This window comes from Procambarus clarkii, chromosome 48 (genome assembly GCF_040958095.1).
Source record: "Procambarus clarkii isolate CNS0578487 chromosome 48, FALCON_Pclarkii_2.0, whole genome shotgun sequence".
Lineage (NCBI taxonomy): Eukaryota > Metazoa > Arthropoda > Malacostraca > Decapoda > Cambaridae > Procambarus > Procambarus clarkii.
Genome location: NC_091197.1, coordinates 4,717,527 through 4,737,526, shown reverse-complemented (window position 1 = coordinate 4,737,526; position 20,000 = coordinate 4,717,527). Strand labels below are relative to the sequence as shown.

Genomic DNA, 20,000 nt, shown 5'->3' with positions numbered 1-20,000 from the left:
TGTGAGAGTTTGGTCCACCAGGCTGTTGCTTGGAGCGGCCCGCAGTTCCACATATCCGCCACAGCCTGGTTGGTCCGGCACTCCTTGCAGGAAAGGAAAGATGCCTTTTCTTCCTTGGAAGGAAAGGTATCAGGAATGTGAGACTCCAGCATGAGTGACAACTGACGAGGCTCCACCATGAGTGACACCTCACGAGGCTCCACCATGAGTGACACCTCACGAGGCTCCACCATGAGTGACACCTCACGAGGCTGCACCATGAGTGACACCTCACGAGGCTCCACCATGAGTGACACCTCACGAGGCTCCACCATGAGTGACACCTCACGAGGCTCCACCATGAGTGACACCTCACGAGGCTCCACCATGAGTGACACCTCACGAGGCTCCACCATGAGTGACACCTCACGAGGCTCCACCATGAGTGACACCTCACGAGGCTCCACCATGAGTGACACCTCACGAGGCTCCACCATGAGTGCCTCCAGCAGGTGGTGAAGAGAGAGCAAGAGTTAGTAAAGTGGGAACGGGAGGAGACATGGGGGAGGAGGAGGAGCATGGTGCTGAGGGCATGTGGGTGAGGGGGGATATGAGGGGGGGCATGAGGGAGGGGGGACACGAGGGGAGGGGGGAGGGGAGGCCTCGCGAGACTGCGCAGTGAGCATCCTTAACAAACACGTGGAGAATATTAAAGAGAAACACCACCACACCTCCAGCACCCACAGTGGGGAGGGGGTGGTAGGAGGGGGGACCCCCCAAAGTACCGGTTACACGTCGATAGGTCAGGCCAGCAACTGGATGGGTGACTAATCTGACAATGTTTGCCAGACTGTGTGTGTATAAACGTCTTTATCCATATTTACATGATTATCATGTTGTTGTTGTTATTGTTGTTGGTGTTGTTGTTCCGCCATACATTCACACATCAAAGTTACTCTGATATAAACGCACGCGAACACACACACATACACAGTTTCAAGTGTAGATATGATAGAGCCCAATAGGCTGAGGAACCTGTACACCACTTGATTGACAGTTGAAAGGCGGGACCAAAGAGCCAGAGCTCAATCCCCGTAAGCACAAATAGGTGAGTACACACACATTCAGAAGTTAGAGAAGATTCAGAGGTATGCCACCAGACTGGTCTCGGAACTGAGAGGAATGAGCTACGAGGAAAGGCTAAGGGAGCTGAACCTCACAACCCTGGAAAACAGAAGAGTAAGGGGAGATATGATAACCACCTACAAAATTCTCAGGGGAATTGACAGGGTGGACAAAGACAAACTCTTTAGCGCGGGTGGAACACGAACAAGGGGACACAGGTGGAAACTTAGTACCCAGATGAGCCACAGGGACGTTAGAAAGAATTTTTTCAGTGTCAGAGTAGTTAATAAATGGAATGCATTAAATAGTGTTGTTGTGGAGGCTGACTCCATACACAGTTTCAAATGTAGATATGATAGAGCCCAGTAGGCTCAGGAATTTGTACACCAGTTGATTGACAGTTGAGAGGCGGGACCAAAGAGCCAGAGCTCAACCCCCGCAAGCACAACTAGCTGATTACATTCAGGAACCTGTACACCTGTTGATTGACGGTTGAGAGGCGTCAATCAACAGAGCTCAGAGCTCAACCTTCGCAAGCACAAACAGGTGAGGACACACACACACACACACACACACACACACACACACACACACACACACACACACACACACACACACACACACACACACACACCCAGGGGTTCTGGTAGCTGAGCGGACAGCGCGCAGGACTCGTAATTCTGTGGCCCGGGTTCGATTCCCGGACCAGGTATAAACAAATGGGTAAAGTTTCTTTCACCCTGATGCCCCTGTTACCTAGCAGTAAATAGGTACCTGGGAGTTAGACAGCTGTTAAGGAGAAGCTTCCTGTGTGTGTGTGTATTCACCTAGTTGTATTCACGAAGTTGTTCTTGCGGGGGTTGAGCTCTACACTTTCGGCCCGCCTCTCAACTGTCAATCAACTGTTACTAACCTTTTTTTTCACACACAGACACACACACACACACACACACACACACACACACACACACACACACACACACACACACACACACACACACACACACACAGGAAGCAGCCCGTGACAGCTGACTAACTCCCAGGTACCTATTTACTGCTAGGTAACAGGAGCATCAGGGTCATAGAAACTGCCCATCGTTTCTCGCTGGCGCCGGGAATCGAACCCGGGCCACAGGATCACGTGCCCAGCGTGCTATCCACACAGCCACCGGCGTGTGGTGGAAAAAAACAAAAAAATAGTTAGTAGTTAGTTACAGTTGATTGACAGTTGAGAGACGGGCCGAAAGAGCAGAGGTCGACCCCCGCAACCACAACTAGGTGAATACAACTAGGTGAATACAACTAGGTGAATACAACTAGGTGAATACACTCAAAACAAACCCCCACCCACTCCCTGACCAGCGTCCACACCCTGTTCCCTAATTGCTCCCTGACCCCCCACCCATTCCTCGACCCCCACCCACTTTCCATCCCCTGCCGTCTTCCTGACCCCAACCACTCCCTGACCCCAACCACTCCCTGACCCCAACGGTCTCCCACACACTCCCCAACACTGAGATCTCTGGCAATAGGGTGTCCGGGAAGAGCCTGAAGGTTAGATACCCAAACGCCGACAGAGTTACAAACAAAGCTGAGGAAATTAATGAGAGTAAGTGGAAATGATCCAGCTTTCTTGAGGTTATCTTGAGATGATTTCGGGGCTTTAGTGTCCCCGCGGCCCGGTCCTCGACCAGGCCTCCACCCCCAGGAAGCAGCCCGTGACAGCTGACTAACACCCAGTTACCTATTTTACTGCTAGGTAACAGGGGCATAGGGTGAAGGAAACTCTGTCCCATTGCTTCTCGCCGGCGCCCGGGATCGAACCCGGGACCACAGGATCACAAGCCCAGTGTGTTGTCCGCTCGGCCGTCCGGCTCCCGCTGCAATAGTGGAAACGAAATATAAATGGTATGATCTGTGATGCAGTATTCCCAGGGGGGATTCCCAGTGATCAGGGAAGAAAGACAATACCTGGTTGATACCTGGTTGATGGGGTTCTGGGAGTTCTACTCCCCAAGCCCGGCCCGAGGCCAGGCTTGACTTGTGAGAGTTTGTTCCACCAGGCTGTTGCTTGGAGCGGCCCGCAGGCCCACATACCCACCACAGCCAGGTTGGTCCAGCTACTCCTTGGAGGAATAAATCTAGTTTCCTCTTGAAAATGTCCACGGTTGTTCCGGCAATATTTCTGATGCTCGCTGGGAGGACGTTGAACAACCGCTGGACCTCTGATGTTTATACAGTGTTCTCTGATTGTACCTATGGCACCTCTGCTCTTCACTGGTTCTATTCTACATTTTCTTCCATATCGTTCACTCCAGTACGTTGTTATTTTACTGTCCTCAACAATAAAGGCAAAGAGGAGGAGGAGTTGTACTCCTAGTAAAACGGGAGTAGAAATGTGCAGAACTCAAGAATCAGAGTGAAAACGTTTACATTTACCATGCTTTTGCACAGGCTTATATTCCCTGTGCAAGGGAGAATATAAGCCTCAACAAAAGCATAGTAAATTAGTTTTTGAGAATGTTCTTCACTGTCCTCCGACAGTGAAGATATATATATATATATATATGTCGTACCTAATAGCCAGAACGCACTTCTCAGCCTACTATGCAAGGCCCGATTTGCCTAATAAGCCAAGTTTTCATGAATTAATTGTTTTTCGACTACCTAACCTACCTAACCTAACCTAACCTAACTTTTTCGGCTACCTAACCAAACCTAACCTATAAAGATAGGTTAGGTTAGGTTAGGTAGGGTTGGTTAGGTTCGGTCATATATCTACGTTAATTTTAACTCCAATAAAAAAAAATGACCTCATACATAATGAAATGGGTAACTTTATCATTTCATCAGAAAAAAATTAGAAAAAATATATTAATTCAGGAAAACTTGGCTTATTAGGCAAATCGGGCCTTGAATAGTAGGCCAAAAAGTGAGTTCTGGCTACTAGGTACGACATATATATATATATATATATATATATATATTCCTAGGCACAATTATTAGCAGGATTGGGGGGGAGGGTGGGTCATGTTGTACTTAATTAATTAGATGTACTAATCAAATTCATATTTGTGAGAGTTGAGCTTCAGCTCTATGGCCATGCCTCTTAATTCCCAATAGCCTGGTGTAGAGGATACTAAGCCTTTACCCCAGTAGAGGGGCGGAGGTACATAGCACTAGCTACCATGCACCAGGTAACTCAGATATTTTAGACAAAGACAAAGAGGCTTTAGACAAGACAAAGAGCGGGTATTACGTTTGTTTACCTTTATATACATTTACCTTATTTATATAAGGTTTGTTTACCTTAGCACACGACGCAAACCCCCATAAACAAGACAGGACAGAAAACCATATAACATGAAGACATTAACAAACCGGAATATTTTCTTTAGTCATGTTTTAAAATATCCAAAAACGTCAAAAAAGCTGTATAGAAAAAAATAAAAAAATAAAAAAAAGCCATGTTTATAAAATAGATTATCTGTCCGAAGTTGAAGGCCAGATGCCTGGAGCCAACCTCATCCAACTTTTCAAGATGACTTTTGTTGGGTATGGGAGTGACATAGACCGGTCGGCGTCGTCCCAAGTAACATGCTTCAAGAAATATTGGCATTTATAGAGACCCCCCCCGCCATGCTGTTTTCAGAAAATGAAGTCAGAAATATTTGTTATGTTCCACAGGGCTGTTTGGTAGTTACAGTACTTCATAATAATACATTTTCTGTCTTTAAAAAGGAGGAATGAGGGGGGGGGGGGGAGAACGGATGGAAGAGGAGGGGGGATGAGGGGGTACAGGAGGGGGGGGGGGAGGGACACGAGGGGTGAAGATACCCGGGCATCGACGGATCCCCTTAATCACAAATTGAAATTTTGTCACAATTTTCGATTGCATCAGTATATTTTTAGGCCAATTTTCCTTTGACGTACCTAATAATTTCCATGATTTGTCCATAACTGTTTCATGACCGCGGGTCAATACGAAGTAACCATCTATGTACATATGGAAAGTATTGCATTATAAACCAGGTAACCATCTGTCAGAAGGTATAACATTATGAACCAGGTAACCACCTGCCGTACACTACTCCCAGAAGGTATAACATTATGAACCAGGTAACCATCTGGCGGAGGCCGGCGCCGTACACAAACACAGTTTGAAAGATGCCGGCAAGGCGCACCAGGGGGGTCGGGAGCCACGGCTGCGGACCTGCATGTATAAACTTCAATTGTCTTCAGTATGTCCAACGTCTTGCATCAAATATTCCACACAGAAGAAGCACGTGAGTGTGTGGAGCAGTAGCATGATGAAAGGAGACGCCTCACTTACCTGGAGTGAGCAGGGAAGGATGTAGTGGAGGAGAGGTCAGCCTGTCTCTAAGTTACTTATTGTCATGCTGGTGTAGTGGAGGGAGTGTGGTGGGGGCTGGTGGACGGATTAATACTTTCCTCCACACACACACACACACACGCACGCACGCACGCACGCACGCGCGCGCGATTCACTACTGCAGGATGAACGGACCCATACCGTATACCAATGGAATGGCCTAAGGGTAGGCTCCTCTTCCGTTAGCAGGCAGAAGGGACGGGGTGGTGAGTGAATGCACGTTCCGGTACGCAATACCGGACGCTGCTGGTGCCTACTCCAGCCCGGGATTCCGGTAGAGAGATTATACACCCTTTCAACACATTCAAAGAGCACCACTGGTAGGTCCCGATCGTGTGCACTGTGAGGCAGGTCAGTGAGGTGTGAGGAGTGTGGAGGATGTGGTAGCGCCGAGTGAGGCTGAGGATAGGGTGGTGTGGAGAAGCCTGGACGGTGGTGTGGCCAGCCAGTACTGCTGCCTGCACACACACACACACACACAACACACAAGCTCACTCCCGGCGCAGGTTGCAGGCTGGCAGGCGCACGCCGCCTCTCCTATTGATCCGTAGCCCCGTTCACCCTCCACCCAGCCTGCCAGCCGACAGCCAGCCAGTCAGCCGACTGTCATCAAGCCAGCTAGTAGTCAGATGACTAGCAAGCCACTCAAGAACTGCTCATCGTGCTCATATGATCATCAACCATCTCTTCAAGAAAGAAAAATACATTCAATCCTTCGCAACAGCTAAGACGATGAATTAACATTTGAACCGTATACAAAACAGTCACACCTCGCCATAGAACAGGAGACACATGTAAACCACCTCGCAGTAACTACGTCAGAAACTTGACGTTTAAGGAGCACAAGAGAGTACCTGCCAGGGCTCTTAAGAGCAACAACAGCATGGTTAACATGAACTTTTCAAAGAGGAGTTGTCAAGCCAAAGACGGAATACGAAGTGGCCCACTAAGTGACCAGTTTAATTCTGATAGCACTGATGACCTGGATGATATAGAGAGAATATCTCTATATCATCCTGGTAGATATTAAGATATATAGAATATCTCTATATATCTTAATATCTACTTTCATACACTTTATGAACGCAAGAAATACCTTAAACTGTATTCCTTGGATTTATAAGATATACATAATAATCTACATCTGGAAGATAATTAGCTACGAGATAAGGACCAGGATTCACAGAAGCACTTAAGAGCTCCCTTACGAGATATGTACCTCTTACCTCGAGGTCGTCCTCAACCGAAGAATATTATTATTATTATGGACGACCTCGTAGTGTGAAGAGCTCGTAAACTGTTAGGAAATAAGGGCTCAGCCTCCATGAGGTAAGATGTCCAGATCTTGTAAGAGAACGCGTGGCTGCTTGAGGCAGCCCGTCCGTCAAACAAAGACCCAAGAGTGATTCCACCCACCCGCCAAACCCGCTGTTTATGAATGAAAAACGGTTTACACACGACCCACAACTGTTGACGTCCGAACACTTCCAGAACAAGTGCTTCACTGACGAATTTTGTTCGAACCACAATGCTATAAATGCTTCACCCACGTACTACAAATACAAATAATCGCCAACAGAACCTAAACCCCTAACCTAACCTATGCCTATATATGAACAATATGCTATCATATTAATATATATTTGAGAAAAATTCCTGTTTTGAATGAACAGATGTTAAAATTGATGAATGCGTCTTTGGGGTCGACCGCTGGATGGAATGGACTTGAGTCGAGGACGTGTTGCTTGATAAACCCTGGAACCGATCGGTTCCTACGTCGGAGTGACAGCTGCATTCACAATCTAGTTGGTCAGGTCGTCGACCTGGAGGCCTGGTCAGAGACCTGGAGGCCTGGTCAGAGACCTGGTGGCCTGGTAAGAGACCTGGTGGCCTGGTCAGAGACCTGGAGGCCTGGTCAGAGACCTGGTGGCCTGGTCAGAGACCTGGTGGCCTGGTCAGAGACCTGGTGGCCTGGTCAGAGACCTGGTGGCCTGGTCAGAGACCTGGAGGCCTGGTCAGAGAGGGGTCAGGGCGGGGTCAGGGTGGGGTCAGCCTGTACAACAAAGACAAACTCATCTGCACTGAAGCCCAACAACTTGGGCTGGACGGTAGAGCGACGGTCTCGCTTCATGCAGGTCGGCGTTCAGTCCCCGACCGTCCAAGTGGTTGATGACCATTCCTTTTGCTCATTCTACTCCAAATCTTTATCCTGATCCCTTCCAAGTGCTATAGTCCAGGCTTTGTGCTTTCCCTGATAATTCCTTCCCTCATCTGCCCTGAGCTGCTAAACACCACAAACGATATGGTGGAAGTGCTGATAATTAAAATAGAAATCTTAAATCTGGGTATTGTCCTTGTATACAAGTCACCAGAGATCAATCTTCAGCAGTCTAAAGATCAACTAATGAATTAGAAAATTGATTAGAAAACCTCACAACGCCGGCCCCAAGTTGCATCTTGCTTGGGGACTTCAACCTACGATACCTAAAATGGAAGAATGTGGCAAATAGTTACATCTGAACCACAAAAATAACCTCTTAAGAATGTGTGACAGATTTGCCTTAAACCAGCAAATAGCAAAAGCTTGATAAAAACACTCTAGCCCTTATTTTTACAAACAATGATGAACATGGTAGAGACATAATGATTACATATACATATTACTCAGATCACAACCTAATCGAAGTTCTGACAAGCATGGGCAATAGACCTGTGCAACCCAGTCTCGAATAAATTTTAATAATAAGTTGATTAACTGGGAACGAATAAACCACAATCTTACAAAAATAAATTGGGAAGAACAGCTAGGATAATGCAAACCTAAATCAGTACCTCGAAAAAATGGCCAAGTAGGCCAAGAAATGTGCCCCAAGTGAGAAATTATACAAATTAGAACGATAACGTTCTCCTATACAGACGAAGACGACGAATCGCAAACAATTCGAACACCACTCTATCCCAAAAACGACAAGAAAGGCTGTGTAGAGAAATAGAAATGATCGAGCTAAAGATCGATCCTTATCCTAAGGTCAGGATCCCTTTCCTGACCCCTTCCAAGTGCTGTATATTCTTGATGGCTTGGTGCTTTCTTCTGATAATTCCATTCCCTTCATTAAATCCAGGAGAGACGGAGTTAAGACCATCACTGGAACTGAGAGGAACCTAGAACACCGTTTCTCCCATGTATAATGTTGAAGAAATATTACATCCAGCAATGGGCTCTTGCACAAGGGAGGTGGAACTTTCACAGATGACAACAAAGAAATGAATGCAATGAGGCTACAGCACGATTCTGTTTTCCAACATCAACATCAGTGCCTTACCAACATCAGTAAGTCTTACCATCCAACATTACCAACATCAGATCATATATCAGATGTAACCCTAACCCAATTGGGCCTTGAAATATCTAAAGACAGCATGGTCACGTACTCCGCACTAGGCCCAGCATCCTCGAACACTATATTCACCAGGAATTACTAACACAAAACCACTATTACAGGATTTAAACATTATCTGTAGACTGAGCCTTGATACTGATATTATCTCAGACATGCCAAAAACAGCAGCGATCGCGCCACTCCACAAAGGAGGTAATAAAGCAGACAAATAAATTCCTAACCAATAGCACCAATACCATACATCATAACAATCCTTGAAAAAAAAATAGTGCTATAAAGTAGGTTCACAAAACGCATGGAATCATGAGATAAGACAATATAAAGATCACAGAGGAAAGAGGAAACTAGATTTATTCCTCCAAGGAGTGCCGGACCAACCGGGCTGTGGTGGGTATGTGGGCCTGCGGGCCGCTCCAAGCAACAGCCTGGTGGACCAAACTCTCACAAGTCAAGCCTGGCCTCGGGCCGGGCTTGGGGAGTAGAAGAACTCCCAGAACCCCATCAACCAGGTATCAACCAGGTATCAACCAGGTATCAACCAGGTATCAACCAGGTATCAACCAGGTATCAACCAGGTATCAACCAGGTATCAACCAGGTATCAACCAGGTATCAACCAGGTATCAACCAGGTAACAGCAAACTTCCATACTGATGAAAATCAGATCTTTCAATGGGTCAGAGAAAATAACCTGGTTTAATATAAATCACTTTCAGCTACTGCGCTATGGCCAAAAAAAAAAAAATATCAAAACAGAAACCCCAAATAAAACGCAGTCAAATTACACTAGAGAACGAAAAGGCTATATAACTATAAAAGATTTGGGAGCAATCATGTCGGTAGACTTTACCTTTAAAGAACACACAATAAAGTAGCCGTCAGAACTGCAAGAAAAATGAGAGGTGAGACCACGAGGCCCTTCCCAATGAGGGACGTCAGACCAGTGATGATACCTTTTAAGACACTGGTTCTCTCTAGGCCACAATATTATGGCTAACTAACACCTTCATTTAAAGGTGGAGAAAGTGCTGCTGACTTGGAGAACGTGCAAAGATCATTTACAGCCCCAACCCACTCGATAAAACTTGATCAATGATGACAGGACAATGATCCTGTCATCAGTGATCCTGTCATCAGTGATCCTGTCATCAGTGATCCTGTCATCAGTGATCTTGTCATCAATGATCCTGTCATCAATGATCCTGTTGTCAAAGATCCTGTTATCACTTAGACATCGTAATCCGCTACACTAAGACATTCGCAGAAAAGCTTCTCTCAGACGCAACCCATCCTCGACTCAAGTCCATTCCCTCCAGCGGTCGACCCCAAAGACGCATTCATCAATTTTAACATGCTGTTCATTCAAAACAGGAATTTTCTCAAATATAAATAAATATTATTACATATAACCATATTGTACATATTTAGGCACTGGTTAGGTTAGGTTAGGTGTTTAGGTTCTGTTGGCGATTATTTGTAGTACGTGGGTGAAGCATTTACAGCGTTGTGGTTCGAACAAAAGTCGTCAGTGAAGCACTTGTTCCGGAAGTGTTCGAACGTCATCAGTTGTGAGTCGTGAGTAAACCGTTTTTCATTCATAAACAGCGGGGGTTTGGCGGCTGTATGGAATGGACTTTGGGTCTTTATTTAGAGGATGGGTTGACTGATGATAGTATAGATTGTAATTTGGATGCATAGGTGTATAATTGACTTTTCCAAATTATATATATTGTGCCTGTATAGTGGTATATCCGAATGGTATACTACTATTCAGTAGTATAACTGAATGAAATACAACTAGAAGGTCCGGTTACAGTCCGGGCCCCGTGTACACTGATCCCCGGAACCCCATCACGTCTGAGCAGCCCGTACTCTAAACAAAGGCCAAAGTCCATGATACCATCAACAATACTACCATCCTTACGACCATCCACACTAATACAGTCATTATTATTATTAATCGTTTGTAAGTTACATCACAGTGATGACACGCTATCATTACTCGTGCTTCCTGAGTATGTATGGTTTGTATGGTCCTGAGTATGTATGGTTTGTATGGTCCTGAGTATGTATGGTTTGTATGGTCTTGAGTATGTATGGTTTGTATGGTCCTGAGTATGTATGGTTTGTATGGTCCTGAGTATGTATGGTTTGTATGGTCCTGAGTATGTATGGTTTGTATGGTCCTGAGTATGTATGGTTTGTATGGTCCTGAGTATGTATGGTTTCTCATCGGGCCGTCTATATGTATGGTGCCTCACCCTGCCGTCTATATGTATGGTGCCTCACCCTGCCGTCTATATGTATGGTGCCTCACCCTGCCGTCTATATGTATGGTGCCTCACCCTGCCGTCTATATGTATGGTGCCTCACCCTGCCGTCTATATGTATGGAGCCTCACCCTGCCGTCTATATGTATGGTGCCTCACCCTGCCGTCTATATGTATGGAGCCTCACCCTGCCGTCTATATGTATGGTGCCTCACCCTGCCGTCTATATGTATGGTGCCTCACCCTGCCGTCTATATGTATGGTGCCTCACCCTGCCGTCTATATGTATGGTGCCTCACCCTGCCGTCTATATGTATGGTGCCTCACCCTGCCGTCTATATGTATGGTGCCTCACCCTGCCGTCTATATGTATGGTGTCTCACCCTGCCGTCTATATGTATGGTGCCTCACCCTGCCGTCTATATGTATGGTGCCTCACCCTGCCGTCTATATGTATGGTGCCTCACCCTGCCGTCTATATGTATGGTGCCTCACCCTGCCGTCTATATGTATGGTGCCTCACCCTGCCGTCTATATGTATGGTGAATCACCCTGCCGTCTATATGTATGGTGCCTCACCCTGCCGTCTATATGTATGGTGCCTCACCCTGCCGTTCACACACTCCATAAAGCTGACTGACAGAACGTCAGCCACACCCACTACCACTACCACACAACCCACCCACGCTACACCCACGCTACAACCACGCCACACCCACGCTACACCCACGCTACACCCACGCCACACCCACGCCACACCCACGCTACACCCACGCTACACCCACGCCACACCCACACCACACCCACGTGCACCCACGCTACACCCACACCACACCCACGCCACACCCACGCCACACCCACGCTACACCCACGCCACACCCACGCTACACCCACGCTACACCCACGCCACACCCACGCTACACCCACGCCACACCCACACCACACCCACGTGCACCCACGCTACACCCACACCACACCCACGCCACACCCACGCTACACCCACGCCACACCCACGCTACACCCACGCTACACCCACGCCACACCCACGCCACACCCACACCACACCCACGCCACACCCACGCCACAACCACACCACACCCACGCCACACCCAGGCTACACCCACGCCACACCCACGCTACACCCACGCCACACCCACGCTATACCCACGCCACACCCACGCTACACCCACGCTACACCCACGCCACACCCACGCCACACCCACGCTACACCCACGCTACACCCACGCCACACCCACGCCACACCCAGGCTACACCCACGCCACACCCACGCCACACCCACGCTACACCCACGCCACACCCACGCTACACCCACGCCACACCCACGCTACACCCACGCTACACCCAAGCCACACCCACGCTACACCCACGCCACACCCACGCTACACCCACGCTACACCCACACCACACGCACAAGGTACAGAAGGTCGGTCCTAACATGCCCTCAGGGAACGAAGATACACAAGGAGCTCTATATCGTGCCATCAGTTTACCAGCCAGGGTGAGTGACGCTTCTAGTTGATAGGGAGGGGGGGTAACGGGGGGGTGGAGGGGAGGGGGGGGAGAGAGAGAGAGAGAGAGAGAGAGAGAGAGAGAGAGAGAGAGAGAGAGAGAGAGAGAGAGAGAGAGAGAGAGAGAGAGAGAGAGAGAGAGAGAGAGAGAGAGCGAGAGCGAGAGAGAGAGAGAGAGAGAGAGAGAGAGAGAGAGCGAGAGCGAGAGCGAGAGCGAGAGCGAGAGCGAGAGCGAGAGCGAGAGAGAGAGCGAGAGAGAGAGAGAGAGAGAGAGAGAGAGAGAGAGAGAGAGAGAGAGAGAGAGAGAGAGAGAGAGAGAGAGAGAGAGCTAAAATACTGCTCAAAGAATTACCACCTCACATCACGGAGTGTTAGCAATAGTAGCGGCTAGTAAATGAACTAAGGCAGGACGGACCCGTAGACTTAATTTGTCTAGTGGTCACTGCCCGCAATGGCACAGAGTAAAGGGTCTCGAATCTCCTTTGTATGGATACCTTCACACATAAATATAACCCATCATAATGAGACAGACATTGCAGCCAAATTAGCGTGTAACAAGTTTGAAGTTGAATTAGATCTAGGTATCCCCATCTCTGCTGTCAAAACTGTATTGGTCCAAACATTCAGATCTGATAGGAAAGAACTTACCTGACTCCCAACGACCTGAATGTACTAGTATAAAAAGCTATGATTTGTTCAGATCTGAAACCTACATCTATGGACAGCACAAAACGTCCACTAGACTGTGCGACACAGTGGTTGCAAGGATCAGGTTGGGTTACCGTTACCTGTGGCAGGTGGCTGCAGGGGACGGGTCTCCCAATCCTGAGCACTCCAGTTGCAAACTCTGTGAGCAGGAACTACGGCATGATCTCCCGCACTACATCACTGAATGCCCAGTTATTAGACCTTTCAGACCAGTTGGCATGAGGTACCTGGAGCTTTGCAATTACTTTATTCACTCTTCACTCTCGTATTCTTGAAGATATCCTCACAGTATACCCAAAATTTGCCAGTGCAGGCTATTAAACACATGGCTCTGTATGACTAACCATCCTGCGAGATGGGGACTTGTATTACCACTGCTACCTTATTCAATCTTGTGTTGTTGATATTCCTCAAAATGCATCCGGAGTCTGCCAGTGCAGACCGCTTATCACATGCCTCTGTATGACTAACCATCCTGTGTGATGGGGATTTTATAGCATCACCTAGTTAGCTTTTTTGACACACTGTACTCCACTTCATATAGTCTAGGGCAGCTGCACTAATGCAGATGTACCTAATATGTTAATAAAAAAAAAAAAAAAAAAAAAGCCCGCAATGGCGCCTGAAAGCTTGGTCCCTCTCTATAGTTTATCTCCAAACTGCTTTTGATACAGCAAACAGAGAAATAATCTTAGAACAACTAGCCTCTTTTGGCGTTAAGGAAATACTGTTGACAGTTGGGATGCCTGATCGACGACCGGGCCGCGGGGACGCAGAGCCCCGGAAACACTTCAAGGTAACTTCAAGGAATGGGGCTCAGGGGTTTCCTGAGTAACAGAATCGCCTCAGTCCTTTTCAGGGGGGTCAAAAGTAAACAGTGTGCAGCCTTTGAGTTGGGTATACCCCAGGGTGGAGTACTAAACCCTGCACTGTTCAATGTTTTGATGCACAAATTAACAACCGATATTCCCCACACTACCTGACGAAGCCGTCATCTATTATACTGATGACATATGCATTGTTGTAAATACCCAAACTAGACTGCAAGCTCTACTTGATTCACTCGCTGCTAAAAGCATTCAATGTGGTGTTGTTATCTCTATAACTAAATCCCCAAGAGAAAACTCATGTCCCTATAACTTTCAAGGTCAACAACCGGAACATTGAAACGTGTAGGCAGCACAAATACCTTTTTAGTTGGTATCAACAATGACATTGTAAACGATCTACACCGTAGGTTAAAAGAAAGACTTTAAACCACTGAAAACACTTACTGGCTAAGAATATTGGTATAATATTAAATATGCTAGACTATATGGTGGTTGTTAGATCTCTAGTTGATTATCATGCTTTGCACATAATTAACTTCCCCGCCTCTGTGTTGGACAAACTTGAAGTAGTACAGAATGAGGCCATGAGGATAATTCTTGGTGCCCCAAGATGCACAAGAATCATCAACATGAGGGAAGAACTGAAGCTTCCAACCATACTAGAGAGAATCATGCAAGTCAACACCTACCTTTTGCCTTAAAGTCATGAGAGACCCTACATCTCCTGCATTGCTCAGAGACAAATTATTTAGTGCTGTTAACACCCTATTGACTGGTGCCGACATACCAACTCACTCCTTTTATGATAAATGGCTGAGCAACAATGCCTACAATCTCATCAAACTCAACAGTCCTTTTAAGTGCAACCTAACTGTCTCCGGTATTCCTCTTCATCTGTACCCCACCATTCAAGTATCATACATACCTGTCACCAAGAAAGGTAATGAGAATCTTGCTCTTCTCAAAGCTGTCACACTTGAAACAACTGCCTCCTCCGTCGACAAGTTTAAGATCTCACGAGCACTGTGTCTACACCGACGGCTCCGTCCAATCCTCTACTGACGGACTGCAGCAGCATGTAGGCTTTATAGAAATAATATTTGCACACAGACTGTCCAGTGTCAGGTTAAACAACTGGCTGACCTCCACACAAGCAGAACTAGCGGCGCTACAACTAGCTACCAGAAGATTAAAAAACATTGGAGGAGGAATAATATTTTGTGATTCGAAGTCTGCTCTTCAAGCAATTGAAAACTTCTCCTGGAAGATCGACAGCAAGAACCTCGTACAAGCAATTATAAATGACCTAATTGCTGCACAGAGTAAAGGATTTCGAATCTCCTTTGTAAGGATACCATCACACACAAATATAACCCATCATAATGATAGATATTGCAGGCAAATTAGCTTATAACAAAGATGAAGTTGAATTAGACCAAGGTATACCTATCTCTGCTGTCAAAACTATATTGTTCCAAACACTCAGGTCTGATAGGAAAGTAATTACTGACTCCCAACGACCTGAAAGCACCAGTATAAAAAGCTATGATTTGTTCAGATCTGAAACCTATGTTTATGGGCAGCACAAAATGTCGACCAGACTGTGCGACACAGTGGCTTGCCAGGATCAGGTTGGGTTACCGTTACCTGTGGCAGGTGGCTACAGGTGACGGATCTCCAATCCTGAGCACTCCAGGTGCAAACTCTGTGAGCAGGAACTGCGGCATGATCTCCCACACTACATCACCGAATGCCCAGTCATTAGACCATTCAGACCCGTTGGCATGAGGTACCTGGAGTTTTGCAATTACTTTATTCACTCTCGTGTTTTCGATGATATCCTCACAATGCACCCAGAGTCTGCCAGTGCAGACAACTTATCACATGCCTCTGTATGACTAACCATCCTGTATGATGGGGATTTTCAGCATGACGTAGCTAGCTTTTTGACACTGTACTCTCCTTCATATGGTCTAGGGCAGCTGCACAGACGTAGATGTACCTAAATATCTTAATAATAACAATAATCAAAAATCGCACACGTACGCTACACTATTGAATGTCCAGTCAACATACCCTTCAGACCTGGAGGTATGAGGTACCTGCAGCTATACAATAACTACATCCACTCCCGTCTGCTACTCGGTATGAGGTACCTGCAGCTATACAATAACTACATCCACTCCCGTCTGCTACTCGGTATGAGGTACCTGCAGCTATACAATAACTACATCCACTCCCGTCTGCTACTCGGTATGAGGTACCTGCAGCTATACAATAACTACATCCACTCCCGTCTGCTACTCGGTATGAGGTACCTGCAGCTATACAATAACTACATCCACTCCCGTCTGCTACTCGGTATGAGGTACCTGCAGCTATACAATAACTACATCCACTCCCGTCTGCTACTCGGTATGAGGTACCTGCAGCTATACAATAACTACATCCACTCCCGTCTGCTACTCGGTATGAGGTACCTGCAGCTATACAATAACTACATCCACTCCCGTCTGCTACTCGGTATGAGGTACCTGCAGCTTGATAACTACCACTTACACCCGTGTTATTGACGACATCCTAAACATACATCCTCATTTTGGAAGTAAAATACTGACCACCTGTCCATGCAAGACTATAACCATCCTTCATATAGGTCTGGGCAGCTACGTAAGTGCCCCGGTACGTTATGTTAATACAAAAAATATATCAAACAGAAAATTCTTTATGGAAAATGTATTTCGCTGTTGCTGTAACACTTTTAAGAAATTATTAATGTACTTAAGTTGAATTTATTTTAGTTTATTAGTCCGTAAAAAAGCACATGAAGACAGGTGTTGTCATGACCTACGGGGGGTGCAGGTGTTGTCATGACCTACGGGGGTGCACATGTCATCATGACCTACGGGGGTGCACATGTCATCATGACCTACGGGGGTGCACATGTCATCATGACCTACGGGGGTGCACATGTTATCATGACCTACGGGGGTGCACATGTCATCATGACCTACGGGGGTGCACATGTCATCATGACCTACGGGGGTGCACATGTCATCATGACCTACGGGGGTGCACATGTTATCATGACCTACGGGGGTGCACATGTTATCATGACCTACGGGGGTGCAGGTGTTGTCAAGACCTACGGGGGTGCAGGTGTTGTCAAGACCTACGGGGGTGCAGGTGTTGTCATGACCTACGGGGGTGCAGGTGTTGTCAAGACCTACGGGGGTGCAGGTGTTGTCATGACCTACGGGGGTGCACATGTCATCATGACCTACGGGGGTGCACATGTTATCATGACCTACGGGGGTGCACATGTTCTAAAGCTTAGGTATTGAGAGTTCCCAAATTATGATGACACATAAGATAAACAAATCATTATATAAACTCTATAATCACTATATAACAGCCACACAGACGGCCTGCTGTTCAAACTCCAAACACACACAATTTTGTTCAATAAAAGTCACTTTAAAAGACCATTCTCAGATTTATAAAGGGGACGTGGACGAGTTATTAATTAAACAAATAAAAGTGTTAATAATATTACGTGTGACACGGTCTCATCCCCCGTGTCAAGACCTCGTCATCCTCAACACCTTGATAAGCCAAGTCCTTCAGCTAATCCTTGTCATTGCTTGACCAAGTTGTGTGGGATTAGATTATAGGCAGCTTCTTACTGGCTCCGCTCATAGGGCAGAACATTGTGATGAACACTGGCACGTACACGGGCTGAACTTCTTGGTTAACGGCCGTGTCCAGCTGTCCTGACGGCCGTGTCCAGCTGTGCTGTTCTGCAAATTTCCTTCCCCGAGGAACGTGCAGCTCTATGTGAGGAGTTTGCTCATTACCTCAGGCAATAGAGCTCATAATATGATGCTCTACGGTGGAGGCGAGGCCGTGTTGCCGGCTCGTTATACCCGATCACATTCCCAATTGAGCCAGACGCAGACTGCATTTATTTGGTTAGTGTTGCTTCGTCGTTGAGATTTTCCTTTCTATCTCTGCAAGGTTTGCAACAACTCCCTACTTTCTAATCTAATCTCTAATCTCTATCTTAGTCCAAGTTTTTGCTTGCTTGATACCTGGTTGATGGGGTTCTGGGAGTTATCTTCTACTCCCCAAGCCCGGCCCGAGGCCAGGCTTGACTTGTGAGAGCTCGGTCCACCAGGCTGTTGCTTGGAGCGGCCCGCAGCCCCACATACCCACCACAGGCCAGTTGGTCCGGCACTTCTTGGAGAAAACTATCTAGTTTTCTCTTGAAGATGTCCGCGGTTGTTCCGGCAATATTTCACACACTGGCTGGGAGGATGTTGAACAACCGCGGATCTCATACAACCTCATTCATCAAAGGTCTATCCCCCATCCCCCCCCCTGGCCCTTCTACCCCCCCTCCCTCCATCCCTACCCCCCCCACCCCACCTGTGGCCAAAAATCAACCCCCCCCCCACCCGAGGGCTTCAGAACAGAGGGTAAACAAGTGATCAATATACCTATCAGCGCGGTCATCACCTCCGGCACTCACTACACAAAGCTCAGTATTGTCCCCAGCACCACACACATCCATGTAGTGTGATGATAATGTATATAGTAGAAACTATTAGATATCTTGGTTGATGATAACTACGATATCTTCGCCCAGATTTGTTTAGGTTACTTATCGTGGCATGAAGTAGTTATCTGCACCAGAAACTGAGGGGGACACAAGTATTTTTGGTGACAATGAATGGTTGTATATGCGGTTGTATTCGTGATGTATAAGTGTTGTAGTCACTATTGGTGCCAGGGTTAAGGACAGCTGCTATCACAAACGATCTCTGGAATTTTCTTTCATTCTTTGGTGTGTGTGTGTGTGTGTGTGTGTGTGTGTGTGTGTGTGTGTGTGTGTGTGTGTGTGTGTGTGCGTGTGTGCGTGTGTGCGTGTGTGCGTGTGTGCGTGTGTGTGCGTGTGTGTGTGTGTGTGTGTGTGTGTGTGTGTGTGTGTGTGTGTGTGTGTGTGTGTGTGTGTGTGTGTGTGTGTGTGCGCGCGCGTGTGCGCGCGTGTGCGTGTGCGCTCCCACTTGCGGGCCTTGTTACACCCCATCCCCCGCTCCAGCCTTTCCCGCTAGTGTTGGTGATGGCTGGCACTGTGCCAGGGGGGGGGGGTGATGGGGGGAGGGGTCACTTATGAGGAACCAAGTCTCCGGGGCCATCGAAGACCATCTTCCTCCTCCTCCTCCGTCCTCTCCACGACCCGTGCTCTCCTACGACCTGTCCTCTCCACGACCCGTCCTCTCCTACGACCCGTCCTCTCCTACGACCCGTCCTCTCCACGACCCGTCCTCTCCTACGACCTGTCCTCTCCTTCGACCCGTCCTCTCCTACGACCCGTCCTCTCCTACGACCCGTCCTCTCCACGACCCGTCCTCTCCTACGACCTGTCCTCTCCTTCGACCCGTCCTCTCCTACGACCCGTCCTCTCCACGACCCGTCCTCTCCACGACCCGTCCTCTCCTACGACCCGTCCTCTCCACGACCCGTCCTCTCCACGACCCGTCCTCTCCTACGACCCGTCCTCTCCACGACCCGTCCTCTCCTACGACCCGTCCTCTCCACGACCCAACAATGTGATCAAGCCAGCAACGTGCCAACCCAAGCAACCCTCCAAACCTACCAGTGTTGCACAGAAACCGTCAGTATTGTATAGGGGAGGGAGAGATGTGGGGGGGGGGGTGACTAGCGTCCCATGGTGGTGTGTCCCCATGCTGACTGCTGTGGGCG

General features: G+C 47.6%; 2 protein-coding genes across 2 annotated transcripts in view; both read right to left on the bottom strand.

Annotated features, from left to right (window-relative positions):
* Positions 1 to 20,000, bottom strand: part of LOC123764692 (microtubule-associated serine/threonine (MAST) protein kinase dop) — a 421,441-nt gene that overhangs the window by 213,332 nt on the left and 188,109 nt on the right.
* LOC138350937 (uncharacterized) overlaps positions 17,898 to 20,000 on the bottom strand; it is a 111,463-nt gene continuing 109,360 nt past the window's right edge. The window contains exon 3 of the mRNA XM_069302393.1: positions 17,898 to 18,067. Coding sequence (XP_069158494.1) covers positions 17,898 to 18,067 — 170 coding nt within the window. The remainder of the gene's footprint in view (positions 18,068 to 20,000) is intronic.